The sequence below is a fragment of the Polyodon spathula genome, chromosome 13 (genome assembly GCF_017654505.1).
Source record: "Polyodon spathula isolate WHYD16114869_AA chromosome 13, ASM1765450v1, whole genome shotgun sequence".
NCBI lineage: Eukaryota > Metazoa > Chordata > Actinopteri > Acipenseriformes > Polyodontidae > Polyodon > Polyodon spathula.
Window position 1 is genome coordinate 37,254,687 of NC_054546.1, and position 17,838 is coordinate 37,272,524.

Consider the following 17,838-nt stretch of genomic DNA (forward strand, 5'->3'; position numbering starts at 1 on the left):
CGTCTCTGTCACTCTGTCTCTGACTCGAAAGACTGAACCTTTGCCTGAGCTAGTGTATAAATGTTCTGCTACAATCCGAGTTAATGTGTAATCCCATGCCAGTGATTGTCAATGGTAGTGCAACGATTCTGTACAGTGGGCACAATGATGGTGTAATGGTACAGTGGCACAAGCTGTTGCCATTGGTAGAATAGACAATGCTGGTAGCATTTTCTTATGTGTTGACATACCAAATTATCCCAGAAGCATCGCTGTGCAATACTTGTTCCAAATCCATTGTAAAATGCGTTCACAATGTATGGGGCAAAACAAATTCACAGCTACTGAAACATATGAAGTTCTTTTTTGGTGAATGCTACATTTTTTATGTTGTCTTTTCCCCCATTTGAAAAGCCTTTTGCACCCATTTTCTAATGACCAAAGGCTTACTAGCTTTAATTCCAACAAAAGGCTTGCTGTTTAAATAGAGAGCACCATATAAACTGATGTATTTTGAAACAACCATTATACCACTTCGAGAGTAAAAGTGAGAACGTACAAAACCTTTACTGAAGCTCTAATAAAAATCCTGCTCACAACGTATCTCTATAGCTGCACAAACTGTTTTACTGATGTTGGAAACTCCCTGTATCACTCAAATGTGAAAGCAGTAACACAGTAAGGTTGCAGAACCTATACAAATGCATACTTTTGAACAAAATCAATTTGGAGAGCAAAGCTGTTCAATCAGCTGCAAACTTCGAGTATCTGTCATGTCTTCAGTTAATCTTTGCTTTGCACAGTATTATTCGACAGCAGGACACATTAGATTTTTTGTGCAGCCTGCTTACCTAGAATCATCTTTAATACTGTCCACACTGAGAGAGGTAATAATGTCAGCTTCTCACCAATTCTATGGGGATGCTTACAGGAAAAGGCACAATGCTTTTTTTTCATTGACAAATTCAGTAAACACTTTTGTAACTTTATCAAGTGTAGTCAAAGTAGTCTGATTTGGTAACACTTTATTTTATGTATTGCTTATTTTGTCATGTGGTAGGGGTTATTACTGGCAAGTTGTGCTTTTTTCTAATTTATAAAGAGGCTTTACTGGCATTTTAGTTTCAGCATTGTGATGGTGGCAGTACCCTTTTGTTCTCATTTGCATACAATGCAGCTGATTCATAAAACAATTTTATGGCAGTAAATGGCTTTTATCACAATGACCCATCATCTACAGTTGACAGACTCTAGTTTTTACTTGATTTTTGGTAGGCAGATTTTTTTGTTGCTATTTTCCAATATAGTAAACACATTCATGTATATATATATACTTACAATGGATCTCCAAACTAAACTGCTGTTATTGTTCAATAAAAGAACATAAAAGACCATTTCTTTCTTGTTTAGTGTTATAGTCCATTGTAGAACACAACAAATATATACTACAGTATAAATGTTGGAATAAAAGATAGCAAACTGAAAGAATTGCACTGCAAATACCTGAGTGCACTTTCACAAGGGGTTTAAATGGAATTTGAAGCTATATATTCATTACAGGAATTATGTCATTTAGTCTCATTTCATGACTAGCATATAACAGAAAATATCATCAACCAAATGTTCTCCAAAGAGCTATCACTGTATAGAAATTGTTATTTCTGAAATAGTATTCTTCACAACAATCTATTCCATATTAGGTAACATAACCTTTTCTTATCAATAGAGGATTTGAAAGTTCCCTGCGTAGAGAACAAATCTAGCGGTACAGTACATAGTGAAACCAGCTATCAGACCAGTGACATTTCCTTCCTTGCACTTATTTGGGTATATCCGGTATGCTGTGATATTTAAACTATTGTTTTCGTAAGAAATAATATAAAAAACATTTTCACAGCTTGTTGTGTTACAACCTGAAAGGAGGCAGATGTCTACAACGGGTTCCCCCACCCCTTGCCAGGTCCAAGGGGGTGGGGCCGTCCAGGGGGTCCACCTCCACCGCCAGGAGCAGAGCAGCAGGAACTGGCTCTGCCTCCACCACCTCCACTGGCAGGAGCAGAGCAACAGGAGCTGCCTCTGCCTCCACCACCTCCACCAGCAGAGGGTGAATGCCTGCTGGGTCCCTTTCCACCAGCAGAGACTACCTTCACTATATATATATATATATATATATATATATATATATATATATATATATATATATATATATATATATATGTGTGTGTGTGTGTGTGTGTGTGTGTGTGTGAATATATATATATATATATATATATATGTGTGTATATATATATGTGTGTGTGTGTATATATATATATATATATATATATACATACATATATATAGTGAAGGTAGTCTCTACGCAATACAAAAGTTCAGTATATATATACTGGTGCAAAAATGAAATGCAACACTCAGGTCTAATATATTTCGTTGAATATTTTATAGATAAATGCCAAACAAAATCACAGAAAATGTAACAAAAATAGCTATCAAAGGATCATGAGAAGTTTTTAGAATGAAAGGTGACACACTGTCAAAATAAAAACATCATAAAGTTAGTACAATCCTGGCAGTGTTGACGTATTGTCCTAATCAGCCTAATCAGACATTTTGAAAAGGTTTCCCAGAATCACATATCAGTGTAGGCCTGCAGATTGCAGTCTTTATGAGATTATGCAGATTGCTGGGATCACATGGGCAGGCCTGCTACTTTATCTGATAACAGGATTTTTTTAGATCTTTTTTTTGTACCTTATCAAGTGAGAAAGGCCAACTCCCACACAGTTTGTCAGCATTGTAAATGTGAGCTTCATATCGCTACCTTGAAGGGACTATTCTTTTTGTTTTAGGGGGTGAAGGAGCAGTCCTGTCTTGACACCTCTCCAACCATGTCTGCAAAAGATCACTTATATTTTGACCACAAAGCCTTTTTTTTTTTTTTTTTTTTTTTACCATTTTCCCACAATGCACTTTAATGATTCTATGAAGTGTTACTGATACGCTGTAGTTCTTGCATATGGTTTCGGGTAGCATTCTTATAATGTAAACATATATTTTTATGACACACTAATTATTGATAATCACATATAAATTTTCAATGAACCTTATTGTAAAATGTGACATCAGTAATAGCACATTATATCTGGACGTAAATACCTACCATATGTACAGTATTTACAGCAGACTGCATTTGAGCTGCATTGATAAAAGTGAGTATGTTCATGTAAACAGGTCTCCAGCACTGATACACGGCTGTCTCTTATACGTTTATGTGACCCTGTTACTTATGGCACTGATAAATAGTTAGTTATTCCACAAATAAGAAGAGTGGGTCATTTAAGACCATGAATGAAATAAAAGCAGCACTCAACGCACGTTTGTGGAGTATTCTGTTTATATAACAAGTACAATGTAGGAAATTAAACTGCTAAAGGAGAATTAGGGGTGTTTTCACTAATGTAAGTTAATATGTAGTTGTCTCTTAGGGCGTACTGTAGTCTTCTCAATTATATAAGTTAATGAGGACCCTGTTTCTTATGGTGTAAGACTGTCTTCAAGGAACACTATGTCACCAACCCATGGCTGCCAGAAAAATATTATGGCAAGCTTGTATTAAAATACTTTAGCCAGGTATCTGTAGTCTCTTTCCCTGTTGTTCTCCTTTGTGTCACCTCCCTTCCATTTCATTTCCTTTTTAATTTATATTTATACAGGGGGTTTCAGCTACTGACTGTTTTTTGAAAAATAAATACAAAATGCTTGATATTACTCCTCTCTTCTTTGAAAGAAGAAAAACTAGACCTGTTCATTTTACAAAACAAGAGCTAACCAAGTAAGTAAAAACAGGAATGAAATGCTGTCAACCTATGAGGTGTGTTTTTCCTAGCGGGTGGTATGCTGTAAAGCCACTTGTTATGGATTTATTGTTTTAGTTATAACCCTATAGTCCCACTGCATCTGCTTATTGCTTCTCTGGAGTGTAAATGTTGTTGTTCTTTATAATAGTTTAGCGAACGTTTCTGGACCTGGCTTTCATTCAGCCTTTCAAGTAAAGGTAAACTGGAGACGCTTTTGTGATACAATCCATATTGTACTGCCCTCAGTGTTAATGTGTCAGATCAATTAAGATAAGTTTGATGTTCATGAATCTACAATTAATCAAAACAAACTAAAAAATTATATATTATATATATGGTAGCAGGTGTCAGGCGTGCCGGTTTGAGTGTGTCAAGAACTGCAATGCTGCTGGGTTTTTCATGCGCAACAGTTTCCCGCTGTGTATCAATGATGGTCCACCACCCAAAGGAAATCCAGCCAATGGCAGGCCAGGGGTCAAAAATGGCTCATTGATGAAAGAGGCCAAAGGAGGCTAACAGAATTGTGCAGAGCAACAGACGGGCTACAGTTAGTCAACTGATAGTCCAGTACAACATTGGTGCCGAAAAACCCATAAAAGAATGCACAACTCGTCATACCTTGACACAAATGGGGTATGGCAGCCGACGACCTAATAGAGTTCCACTTCTTTCAGCAAAACACAAGAAACTGTGGTTGCAGTGGGTAAGGAATGAAAACACTGGACACTGGAGGATTAGAAAAACATTGCCTGGTCTGATGAATCCCGGTTCCTGCTGTTTCACGCTGATGGGAGGACTAGGGAATGCAGAAAACCACAGGAGTACATGTATCCATAATGCCGCGTGTCAACATTGCAGGCTGGTGATGGTGGTGTAATGGTGTGGGGTGTGTTTAAATGGCACACATTGGGCCCCTTGATAAAAGTGGAGCAACGTTTGAATGCCACAGGATATCTGAGCATCATTGCCAATCAGGTGCATCCCTGCATGGCAGCAGTGTATCCATCTGCTAATGGGTTTTTTCAGCAGGATAGTGCCCCATGCCACAAGGCTAGGATTGGCCAGGAATGGTTCCACGAACATGACAGTGAATTTAGCTTACTGCAGTGGCCTGCCCAGTCACCAGATCTCAATCCAGTTGAGCATCTGTGGGATGAGATGGAACGAGGTATTCGGAATAGAGATCCACTACCAGCCAACTTGACACAACTGTGGGAAGCACTGGAGTCAACATGGTCCATGCCCCAACGAATTGAGGCTGTTCTGAGGGCAAAAGGAGGTGGAACTCAATATTAGGAAGGTGTTCCTAATGTTTTGTACACTCAGTGTGTGTGTGTGTGTGTGTGTGTGTGTGTGTGTGTGTGTGTGTGTGTGTGTGTATATATATATATATATATATAATTAACATTGTTTTCTCTTCTAATTTTTTTAAATTTGTTTAACTTGTATAATAACTAAAAACAAAATAAGTCATGAAAAATAAAATAAAAGGCTACTTGTATTTGTGTCAAATAAGAACAATTACAAAAAATATTTTTTCCTTAGAGAGTCAGTTCATGTAGATATTACCATAAAGAAATGTCAGAAAAAGAATGGGGGTGTACATTAAACCCTTTCTCCTGAGAGGTGTTTGTGGGGAAACACCTGTTTTATCAAATAATAAAGCAGAGGAGTGGTTTTTTTTTACTATTCCACCGCTCTTCTTAACAGAGAGGAAATAACCGATCACATTATCTCAGTGTTGAACTGGTGTGCGTGGGTCAGTGTGTACGTGGGTATAACCGATCACATTATCTCAGTGTTGAACTGGTGTGCGTGGGTCAGTGTGTACGTGGGTATAACCGATCACATTATCTCAGTGTTGAACTGGTGTGCGTGGGTGAGTGTGTACGTGGGTATAACCGATCACATTATCTCAGTGTTGAACTGGTGTGCGTGGGTCAGTGTGTACGTGGGTATAACCGATCACATTATCTCAGTGTTGAACTGGTGTGCGTGGGTCAGTGTGTACGTGGGTATAACCGATCACATTATCTCAGTGTTGAACTGGTGTGCGTGGGTCAGTGTGTACGTGGGTATAACCGATCACATTATCTCAGTGTTGAACTGGTGTGCGTGGGTCAGTGTGTACGTGGATTTATGTGTGTTTCTTTGATTTTGCAAGTGGTTTAACTTTAATCACTTCCTCATCCACATGTCTTAACGGTTTCAATATAGAAGAATTATTGAGTATGCAAGTGTTTAGAAATGTCCAACTGCTTTATTCCTGTATGCAGGGACCTCATGACCAGCGTTATACTTACTGTAAATTTAATTATGTAAAAGAGTAAAGTACCCAGGAAATACACATCCCTAACTGTAATTATTCACATTTGCATATATATACAATTTTATTAGTCATTTAGCAAACACTTTTATCCCAAGCTACTTACAGAGACTAGGGGTTGAAATATGCATTAACAACTGCTGCAGAGTCACTTACAACAGGACCTCGGTTTTATGTCTTATCCAAAGGATGAATTTATCGTAGTTAAGTATTTCACGTGTACAGTTGCACAACACTGCCAGGGGATAGTATTTTGCTTTACAACAGGAATCAATTTTCTATGAAAGTTGGGACCAAACCTAATGGGTCCAATTCTAAGGGATAACTGGTTTTCATAGGAGGAACAAGTTTCTCTGAAAATCTATGAATATTGTCCATTGAGGACCAGATCTAAGGGAGGGGCAATTTCCATGTGACAAGCATTTATAAGTTACTGCACCCACACGAAATGATAAAAAAACCACCACCAGTTTCAATGACGGTTTTATTCAGAGAACTTGACACAAAGTTCTGAATGGAAAACTATGATTAATACAATGGGATATATTTAAATAACAATAATAATAATAAAAAAAAAAAAAAAAACATGAATCAGGGATCTGTTTCCCTTGACATTTGAAAAGAACAATAACAGAGCTTTGTATATTTTTACAAGAACAATGAAATGTGACTCATTGTTCCTAATTTGTTTTCAGTAGTTATCTTATTTAGAGTATACACCTTCACAACTAATTACCCTTATGTCTGGTTTGGGAAACAAATTTCAGACTACAAAATTGCTAAATATTTCCGACATCTTCTAGAAGAGGATCTTATAAGAGTGAAATCTGCTGCTGGGTATTTACCAGGTAAATAACATAATCTTTCCCACCGCAGCTTCAGAATCTGATACAAAGATTGTGTTACTGAACACATGAGGAAACTGTTATCACACGGTTTCTTGGTACTGCAAAATAAATAAAGTAGGCATCAAACAGGCATTACATAAATGTTGTTCCATGCTAAACACTGGAGACTGAAAACTTCATCAAATATTAAAATGAACATTTTATTGAGTTCATTTTAGTTACTTTTCTGTCTTATCATTTGCTTTGACAGTAAGGTAATGGTACTAAATCCATAACAATAATTCCATATCCAAAACATGAATTCCAGATCTATAATGTAACTATCTGAGAATGCATTGCTTGACGCTCCCTTCATTTCAGTTGAATTCTTATATTAACAGATTACCCTACTGATACATATATTTGATATTTTATTTTTTTATTTCTTATTTCATATTGACCTCACTTGGACTGCATGTGACTCAGAACTAAATCAGAACTAAATCTAGTTTCTGCCCCCCCACCAAAAAAAAAACGATTTGTATGTTTAAATTATGTAAAAATGTTTAATACAGTACGTTAATGTATTTATTCAACTCCCATCATACATGTTATCTAGTAATTATTAGGTCACAATTTTGTAATTGGTGTTACCATGCAAGTAAAAGGTACAGGAATAAGTTAGCTTCCATCAATCGAAGGTCTATAATATATATCTATATAATATATATATATATATATATATATATATACGTTCGATGAAAACAACTGGAGACATGCCATCCTGTCTTCCATTCTCACAGTATAATATCTGCTTTTATCTGCTTAATGATAACATAATTCTGAGAGCCACATATGTCTAAATGTATTAAACTGTTTATTAATAACTATATATGGAAATAGTTTGTATTTCAAATGCTGCACATGTGTTGTGCTCGTCTGAGCCATCTCATGTATATGACGACTGTAACAGTTGGTAACTGTAATATTGATACAGTCAGCCACATGAAGCGTCTCCTGTAAAAAAGCAAAAGAACTGGAAACTATATGTAATTATAAACATGTTTTATTAAAAATTGCTATTAAGACAAAATGTAACATGCTAGCTTTCAAGACCAAGAATGTTCATTTAGCTTCATAGCTTTGACTCTCTGGAACTCCCTCCCAGTTTTGGTGCGTGATGCTCCCACCATTGCTCGTGTTAAATCAACTCTCAAGACCCAGTTGTTCTCTTTGTTATTAGCCATTGCTTCTTTGCTACGTCTAACTTTTTTTTTTTTTTTTACTGTACTTAATATATTATGCATTGTTTTTTTTTTGTTTTTTTTACTGTATCTTGTAAAGTTCTTTGTGATGGTCCACCATGAAAGGCTCTATATAAAATAAAGATTGATTGATTGATTTAACTTATTATTCTGTGTTATGTATTTAAAGGTTTTTCCGTTTAATAGTTTTTCCCTATTTCAAAAAAATGTTGTCTTGGAACAAATATTTAGTATTTTGAATAAATATTTAACAGTGTATTAATTGTACTGGCATTTATGAAGAAGCTTGCATAGTGTTTAATTAATAAGCAAATCAATCAATCAATAATAATAATAATAATAATAATAATAATAATAATAATAATAATAATAATATAACAATAATAATAATAATAAAAACTTGTATCTAAATGTACTTTTATATTAATTAAACACATGTAACATTACTTTCTATATGCTGTTCCTTTAATGCATACACTAAAAGATAATAATTAACAAAAACAAAACAACTAAATTCACTAACAACAGCAAGTGACATATCGGGTTTAGCCAGAATACCAGTGCTCTACTAATAAAAGATCATACTACACTTAAACATCTCAGAGTGTTTGGACATGGAAGTTATTAGAATAATGAAATTACTCTTTGTTAAAAAAACAAAACCAAAGCATGAGAAAAAGTTTTTTGAGTAAACATGCCTGTTGTTTTTTGGTGTTCGAGGGTAATAAAAAACAAATTAATTAAAGCCCTGGGAAATATTGATTTTTTTCCCTCCACTGTAACTGAAAACGCCTCTAGACCACATTCACCCACATGACAAGCATTTCCTCTGCTGCAACTATATATAACCTGGGCTGCTGCAGACTGGCTCACACAGCACCTTCCACCCTGACACAATGGCCAGGCTGGACGTCACAGAGAGCTTCCACCAGACCAACTTCCCAGGACACCTGCACACCCAGGAGTCTCTACGCTTCGCCCAGGAGTTTCAGTTCCACGATTCTGACACCCTTATTGTCACCTACCCAAAGTCAGGTGAGTTACAGTACTGAGTCAGGTGCAGTTTTCAATGCAGGTGATCATTCTTGTAATGACTTACCAAAGAGCTCTTTAAAAATATTGTCAGGTACAGTAATGTGTATAAACAGGTGATTTAACACAGGACATGTCCCTATAGCAAATACTAGGATAGTACACCTGTAGCTTTTCTCAGATAACTTTGACAAATGAATCTAAAGATACAAAACCAAGCAGTGTCATCCAAGGAGGAACTGTGAAGTTGTTTTGTTGCATGTGAGCCACAAAGTTGGTAAATTTCACTTGCGGTTAATGAAATTATTACACTTACCAAAAAAGAGCAAACTCTTATATCATAAACCTAATTATGGTCACAGACTTCAAAATTCATTGATCAGTATATGAATTGTGTGCCCATAAATATACTGACAAAGAATTCCATAATAAATTGTATGTTCAGTGACTGAGGAGCAGCCCACTTCAGCTAGAGCTAATCATAGTGTTATCACAGCTTTCCCTTTTGTCTAACCACCACCTCTCTCCTTCCTACAGGCACCACTTGGATGCAGGAGATCCTGACCCTGGTGTCCAGCAGAGGAGACCCAACTCTAGCAAAGACCATACCGAATTGGGCGCGGGCCCCCTGGCTGGAGCAGTATTACTTTCGGGACATTCTGAGGGCCTCACTGGGCCCCCGGCTCATCACTACACACCTGCCCTATGAAGTCCTGGCCTCAGCTCTCCATGGCTCCAAGGCAAAGGTAACAGACTTGATAATTGTTAGGAGAGTTTGAACTGCAAAATGTATTGCTACCCAGTGTCTCACTTTCTCTCTTTCTCTCTCTATTTCTCTTGATACCTGATCTAGGTTATTTATGTTGCCCGAAACCCCAAAGATGTTGCTGTATCTTACTACCACTTCCATAAAATGGCTAAATTCCTGCCTGACCCCAACACATTCGATGAGTTCCTGGACAATTTTATGGAGGGAACAGGTAGGCTGGGAAATATCAGAATATCTGTGTGTTTAGAGAGAGAAATGAGGTTTCAATAAAATAAATATCCCCCATTGGTCAGTTCATTAAACCAACAGGAAGACAATCACTGTATTACATACTTACTTGATGGCTTGCAGGACTGAAACTAAATGTTTCACGAGGCCCGCTGTCGCAAGACAGGAAAAACTAATCTCCTGCTGCTTGCCATTTCCTGTTTCAGAGGGTATTCACAGCAACAGCAGTGTACCCTTTTGCCTTAGAAAAGCAAGTTTATTTTTAAATCCACTGCATGTTAGATGAAACATTTTGTCTTTTGCTTTAGCAAAGTTTGAAAATGGAGTACATTTTAAATATGATATACTTATATAATATTCAGTAGAAGAGGAGAGAGCTGTGTATTCAAATATTGATATTTACATTGGTAGATGTTAATAGAATGCTGAATTATATTTGTTATCTAAGGACTTTAGACTGACATATGGTTGTTCCATTTTCCTGTCCAGTACATTATGGATCGTGGTTTGACCATATCAAGGGCTGGACCAATCACGGAAATGACCTCAACTTCTTCTACATCACATATGAGGAGCTGTTGCGTGTAAGATTCCAGATATTTTATTTTTCAATATGCATTATTATTGTATTGTTATTTTGACCATATTTGACTGAGAGTTTCAATGTTAACAGCCACTGCTTTCTCTAACACCACAGTCACTTTGGATCAGTAGTTTATTCCTGAATTCTTGTTGCTGTAGTTGTAGAAGAAGGTTTGCTAGTTGTAAACAGCACAGCAAGGCTTCTTTGAGTGAAGCAGGTCTTTTTTTTTTCTAAATCAATCTTGTCTTTTTTGCACAGAACCTGAGAGCTTCTCTGGAGAAGCTGTGTGGTTTCCTACAGTGTCCCCTGCTGCCGGAGGAGTTGACAAACATCCAGAGACATTGCACTTTCAACAGCATGAAAGAGAACAACATGGTGAACTACACTCTCATATCCAGCAAAATCATGGACCACAGCAACAGCCAGTTCATGAGGAAGGGTGAGCAACATTTACAAGATCGTTTTCAGAGTGATCATATTGTGTAGCTGTGAACCAGTTTATCCCTGGCACCAAAAATCTGAATATGCAAATACATAAATAAATGAATGAATGAATGAATGAATGAATGAATGAATGAATGAAATGAAAATCAATACGGTTCTTCCATGCCAATATTGCCTAAACAACAAAGTGTCCACCTAACAAGTCGCATGAGGAGTCAGAATCGAGTGATCTTGTGTCTACGTGTATAAAGTGAAAAGCTTGTATATAGTAACATACTAATTGAGCAAAGAATAGTTTTCAAAGGTGCTATTAAAGAAAGGCTTTTTATGTAATATTCCACAACAACATTTTGTAAAAAAAAAAAAAAAAAAAAAAAACTAAACAAAAAAAAAAAAACACTGGACAGATGTTTATAATGACTTATTATAACCTAATGTTGTACAAGTTTTGGGGTTACAAAATGTACAAGATTGTATTTTTTCTAATTATTTTTCATCCACTCAAAGGTCCCACAGTTAACAATATACAAATGACTCATAGTGTCACATTTTTAAACCTCTGCTTGTTCTTCAGGTAAAACTGGAGACTGGAAGGAACATTTCAGCAGCAAACAGAACAATCGTTTTGACGACGTTTTTGAGGAAGAGATGCTTGATTCCGAGCTGGAGTTTATCTGGGAGTGATTCCTCTAGTGTAACAGAGCAAGTCTTTCTTTCTCCCTGCCAAAGAACACAAAGGACTCAACATACTGTCCTTGTTTAAATGTGACTACATGAATAGGATTTGTTATGCTGAAGACCTAAAGTAAAGCCTACTATCTTACTATAGTATATGACAGTGAATATATTATAGTACATTAGACTCCAGATTAACTCCACATTTCACGGTAACTGCACTGTGACTACTATAAATAATCATTCTGCTTTGATATGTGGTAATATGCACATTGTTGCAGTTAAGCTGTAGACAAATGGCACTGCTTCTATACCTCACCTAACAAATTGTAACAAAAAACTTAACATAAGCTTTATTGTAAACCACTATTTTATAGACATTTTTGTGTTAAATAATAATTGGTTTTGAGCCACTTTAATATTACTTTATGTATTTTCATATGTGATGTTATATAATGTTTTCTATGGTTTTGTATTTGCATTTTATTGTATTAATATGCCTTGTTTGTCCTTTTTTCAGTATTTTATATTTAGAATATGCAGCTTTATTATTTTTTTTATCACATCAAAAGCAGACAGATAATAAATAAAATGCCAATTTATAGCAACGTGTTCAAGGTCCAGGCACTTTCAAAAAACAGTTTAACAAATACCTTTTAGAAATAACAATTAAAAAAAAAATGAAATGACAAACGTTTTGACTAGAAGTCTTTTTCTTTTTCAAGTCTTTATTCATCAATCCCTTAAGTACTATCTCTGTCTACAGGATAGCTTGTAATCACGTTGTATGTGCATTTCACATACAATGTTCTATTCTGGGTCAGGTTGAGGTTTTTCACACACTAAATTTTGTACTATGACAAAAAACAGGAAATATTAGTTTATTTGTTCCTCTATGAATTGCTACATCATCAAACCCATGTTTGTTTTTTTAAAGGCCACTAGAACTTGAGCTCAAATAACACGTATTGCTAACGTCAGTGATGACATGGAAACCGCTGAACTAGCTAACATGTAAAAGGGGATTGAAGTACTTGAAATAATTCATTGAATTACTTACATATACTTTCCCACTCTGCAAGTACATCTTAGTAAGTGAAAGTAATTAGTATTTAATAGCAGTTCACAATGTAAAGTAATAAAATATAATTTTCAAGACATTCTGAGTTTTGTACAGGAATAGCAAAAAAAGAGGACACTTTTAATACTTTCTTTTTTACTATAAGGCTTTTCTACAGGGCTTTTTTTTTAGTATTACTAAATACCACTATTGAGTGATTTATATTGGATGAAATACCAACAGATTTGTAGATGACTTCAAGTTTTTTTTTTTTTTTTTTTTTTTTACTGTGGTATATCAACAATATTTCATAAGAGTGCATTTGACTTTTTGTTAACGGCGGTCTTGAAATATGCAGTCTGCAGGAAATGAGGCCTAGAGAACTTGCACGTCACTGAGGAATTGCTGCACAGGATCTGTGTGGTCCAGTGGTTAAAGAAAAGGGCTTGTAACCAGGAGGTCCCCAACTGTGACCCTGAGCAAGTCACTTAACCTTCATGTGCTTTGTCTTTCAGGTGAGATGTGGTAAGTGACTCCGCAGCTGATGCATAGTTCACACACCCTAGTCTCTGTAAGTTGCCTTGGATAAAGACGTCAGCTAAATCAACAAATAATAATAACTGATGTCATAAGGAATGCCCCTAGAAATGCAAAACACGTGTGGTCATCTTTTTTGCACAACATGTTTGATTTAACATGTGTTTCAGTGTCTCTTTTCATCGTGGCACGGCTGTTTTTTGTAATTCTTGTGAAAGCGAGTGCAGTGGTTAAGAAACTACTTGCACAATCTGTGTCTTATAACATTGGCCTTGACATTTTCAATGAGTAACATCGTTATTGCATTATTTATTTCAATATGGTGTACACCGTGTACTTACAACTAAGAATTGGCGAGAATAAGTCTCCATTACAGTGCATTCTCAAAAAAATACTATCAAACCCGCACAGGATCCTGTTCACAAAACTTTAACAAATGAGTCTGTTATGTTGAATAAAATACAGTTAGCATGAAACTGTTCAAGACTATTATTGGCTTATTTAACTAAACAGTTGAGAGCATTTTCATGAGCATAAACACTGGTAAAAGAAAAGCATTACAATTTTGTGAAGTGACTTTCCCAGACCCCCTTTAAAAGCTTACCATAGTAAACGTTTAGCAATTAGCAAAGCTATGAAGCCATAAATCCACAGCATAGCCACGGAAAAAGCAGGAGAAAATTACTGTGTCAGATTTACAAGGGATTTATAAGGGATTACAATTAACATATTTGATATAATGGTACTGTAGTATTTAATATTCATAATGTTTAATTCAAACTGTCTTTATTAATTTACTGTTAAAATAGATACAACAACTATGGCTCAAGTGCATTTATCTCACAGACAACCGCGGGAGACTGGAAACCACAAAAGTGTATTCAGTAATATTTTCAGTATTGAATGTTTGAGGAAGAACACAGTGTGGTAGAATCAACTGATCTAAACGATGGCAGGCCTGCTATTGTTCTTGTTCCTCTGACTCTCCCTGCTGCCATATTTTTCCTAAAGAGACTCACGCGATTTCTATAACCGAGGCACAGAAAGAGCCCGGTTTTAAATATCTAACCAGTTGAAATATATAAGTTTGTTATGCCTTTCCCATTCCTATTTATGCATTTACCATACTTTGCCGTGCTTGCCTGTGTTTTATCATGCTTTCACTATTATTTATAAAAAGCTTTGCTACATTTCTCTGTGCTTTTATAGGGTACAAATGCAAAAGGCTCACATTCTTTTGCACACGTACAATATATTTTGAAATGTCTGAAGGTGATGTTTACTTTTGGAATGTGTATGTCAGCTGTCAAAGTCTATTCTTTCAGCATGAGTAACCCAGATTGTTTTTGTCCTGATCCCAGACTACTTCCCTTTTGAAAGTTTGTCATGGTACTCTTGTTTTGCACAAATCGTTTTAACTTGTCACCTTTGACTCTTACCACACATGTACCACTCTACCATTCTTTTAGAAAGGCACACCACATCAAAACCATAAAGGTGGTGAATAGAACCGAACAAGAACTGAGATCTAGACTGTGCTGTGTTCTACTTTAATAGTAAATCAGGAGACAAGAGCTGGCAGCTGTGATGGAGAGAGAGAGAGAGAGAGAGAGAGAGAGAGAGACTTTGACTTTTAACATCCTTTATTTAAATATTCCAAATAAAATCCATTAAAATTCAAATAAAGGTAAAACACAACAAAAGTTAAGATTCCTACTGCCTGAGCAAAATTTAAAAAATCCTAAAATACATCGTGTTCTCCTTAAAAACAGATTTTAAACAAAATAAAAGGCTCATTAAAAAATCAATATTAAACAGTGTTTTTTTTCTTTGTTGAAAACAGATAAAAGCCAAAATAAAACACTGTAAAACAAAAATTAAATAAAATTAGAACAAAAACTGGAGCTCCCCCTCCTCACTCACAGCACACAAGGCGTCTCCCACACATCACCTCTCCTGAAAGTCCTCCAGGTTACTGACCAGTTTAAAATACTCAAACTCTACTCTGATCTGGCTGACCACGAGCACCCTGAATTGAACCACTAAACTGGTCAGTCCAGAACCAGAGAGTTGATTTTTCCTTGTCTTTAAAATAGCCAATTTTGCCTGTCCAATTAAAAAATTAATAAGAACACACCTGTTTTTCATTTTAAAACTGTATAGAACCCCAAAAATAAAAATCTCCTTACTAAAAACGACCCCTAAATTATTCAGGATTCCCTGCAGTAAATTAAAAAGTGGCCGCAGCCTCTCACACTCACTGTAGGCATGAAAGAGAGTTTCCTCTGCTGAGCAAAAAGCGCACTGCTCACTGATGCTGGGGTCCACTCTATGGAGAAACCTGCCTGTGGACACAATGCAGTGTAGAATCTTCCACTGCAGGTCCCCCACTCTCTTGGCGAGAGGCGGCTTGTACAGCACCCTCCACACCGGCCTGTGCCCCTCCTCTACAGCCAAGTAAGCTCGCCACTTAGAGTCTACCAGACCCCTTAGCCTACTATACTCTGTGGCTTTAACACACAATTTGTATATATGTTTTCCATTCATTGTGTGAAAGATAATTTCCTCCACATTCTGCAATTTAAGCAAAGTCCCTCCATTCTCTCCACCGCCCTCACCTTCCTCACCTACTGCTGGTGACACGATCATCCCTGGAAATAAGGAAAGCTGTCTCTGCTCTGTGCCTCTGGACAACTCCTCCCTCAGGACTGCCTTGAGCCGCGGGGAGAGGCAGCCCCTCAACTCACCCATCAGTCTTTCTGCAAGCCTCTCTGAGTGCCAGCCTAGCTGTGCAGTTAGCTGGGAGGCAGTTAGCCAGCAGGAGAGCTCAAGGTTTAACAGGTGGACCATCCTGGTTACACCTGCTTTTAAAAAACTGGCACAGAGCGTCATCGACTGGAGGAACTTAACTGGAAAGAGTGGATTAAAAAATAGGGGCTCCTCAAACAGGTCCTGCCCTGTCAAGGACTCCACATCCCTTTCCACCCTCACCAGCTGCCAGGCTTTTAAAATACTTTGATAAAAAGGAGGAAGTCCTGCTTTACTAAAACTGGTGTTCTCAATTAAAAACAGGTGTTTTCCTAACCCCAGCCCCCCAAATCTATTGAGAAGGAAACAGGCCAGCCTCTTCCAATGAGCCTCCTCCTCAGTGTACAGGAGTCTCTGAACCGCCTGCAGTCTGAAGGCTGCCACCCTGCTGGCAATGCTGACTAGCCCCTGCCCCCCCTCATCACTAGGGAGGTAGAGGACTGCCGGCCTCAAACTGTGTCTCCCGCTCCAAAAGAACTCCAGCAACACTCTCTGGATCTCCTTCACCAGGCCCTGGGGTGGGTCCAGGCATACCAGCTTGTGCCACAAGCTAGAGGCCACCAGATTATTAATAACAAGCACCCGGCCCTTGAAGGACAGTTGAGCCAGCAGTCCCTTCCACCTCTGCAGCCGCCCCCTCACCCTGTCCAACAAACCCTCCCAGTTCTTTTTCATGTAGTTTTCTGTTCCGAGGTGCACCCCCAACACTTTAATACCTGTTCTGTTCCATTTCAGCCCCTCAGGCAGGAAAGGAGGGGTGCCCTCATCCCAGCTGCCTGACAGGAAGGTGTCACATTTTGCCCAGTTTACTCTGGCAGAAGATGCTCTCTGGAACTCATTTAGAGTCTGCTGCAGTGCTTGGACATCTGCATCCCCACTCACAAACACAGTCACATCGTCTGCGTAGGCAGACACCTTCACTGTGGCAGAGGAGGGTGTGGAGGGCGAGGAGGGCACTGTCCATCCAGCTAACCTGACCCTCAGCAGGTGCAGCAGAGGCTCTATAACCAGTGAATACAGCATACCAGACAGGGCACAGCCCTGCCTTATACCCCTGCACACTGGGAAGGGCTGACTCAGCCCATTGTTGATCTTTAAAATACTAAAAATGTTGGAATATAAAAGCCGAATATAAGAAATAAAACCAGGACCGAACCCGAAGGCTTCCAGTGTATGAAAGAGGTAGGTGTGGTCGACTCTGTCGAAAGCCTTCTCTTGATCCAGGGAGACCATTCCTACATTAAAATCACAAATATCACTTACAGTTAAAAAATCTCGAATAAAAAACAAGTTATCAAAAATAGAGCGACCCGGTATACAATATGTTTGATCCATATGTATTACAGTTCCAATAACACTTTTTAATCTATTAGCGATTGTTTTGGATAAAATCTTTAAATCAGAACATAAAATTGACACAGGTCTCCAATTTTTAAGCTGGCATAGGT

General features: G+C 37.5%; 1 protein-coding gene across 1 annotated transcript; it reads left to right on the forward strand.

The window, feature by feature from the left end:
- The first annotated feature begins 9,105 nt into the window (after positions 1 to 9,105).
- On the forward strand, positions 9,106 to 12,696 carry LOC121325131 (sulfotransferase 2B1-like). Its single transcript, XM_041267427.1, has 6 exons — positions 9,106 to 9,289; positions 9,824 to 10,032; positions 10,140 to 10,266; positions 10,773 to 10,867; positions 11,125 to 11,305; positions 11,885 to 12,696. Exons 1-6 carry the CDS (start codon positions 9,151 to 9,153, stop codon positions 11,992 to 11,994), a joined length of 861 nt encoding a protein of 286 aa, XP_041123361.1. The 5' UTR covers positions 9,106 to 9,150; the 3' UTR covers positions 11,995 to 12,696.
- The last annotated feature ends 5,142 nt before the right edge of the window (positions 12,697 to 17,838 follow it).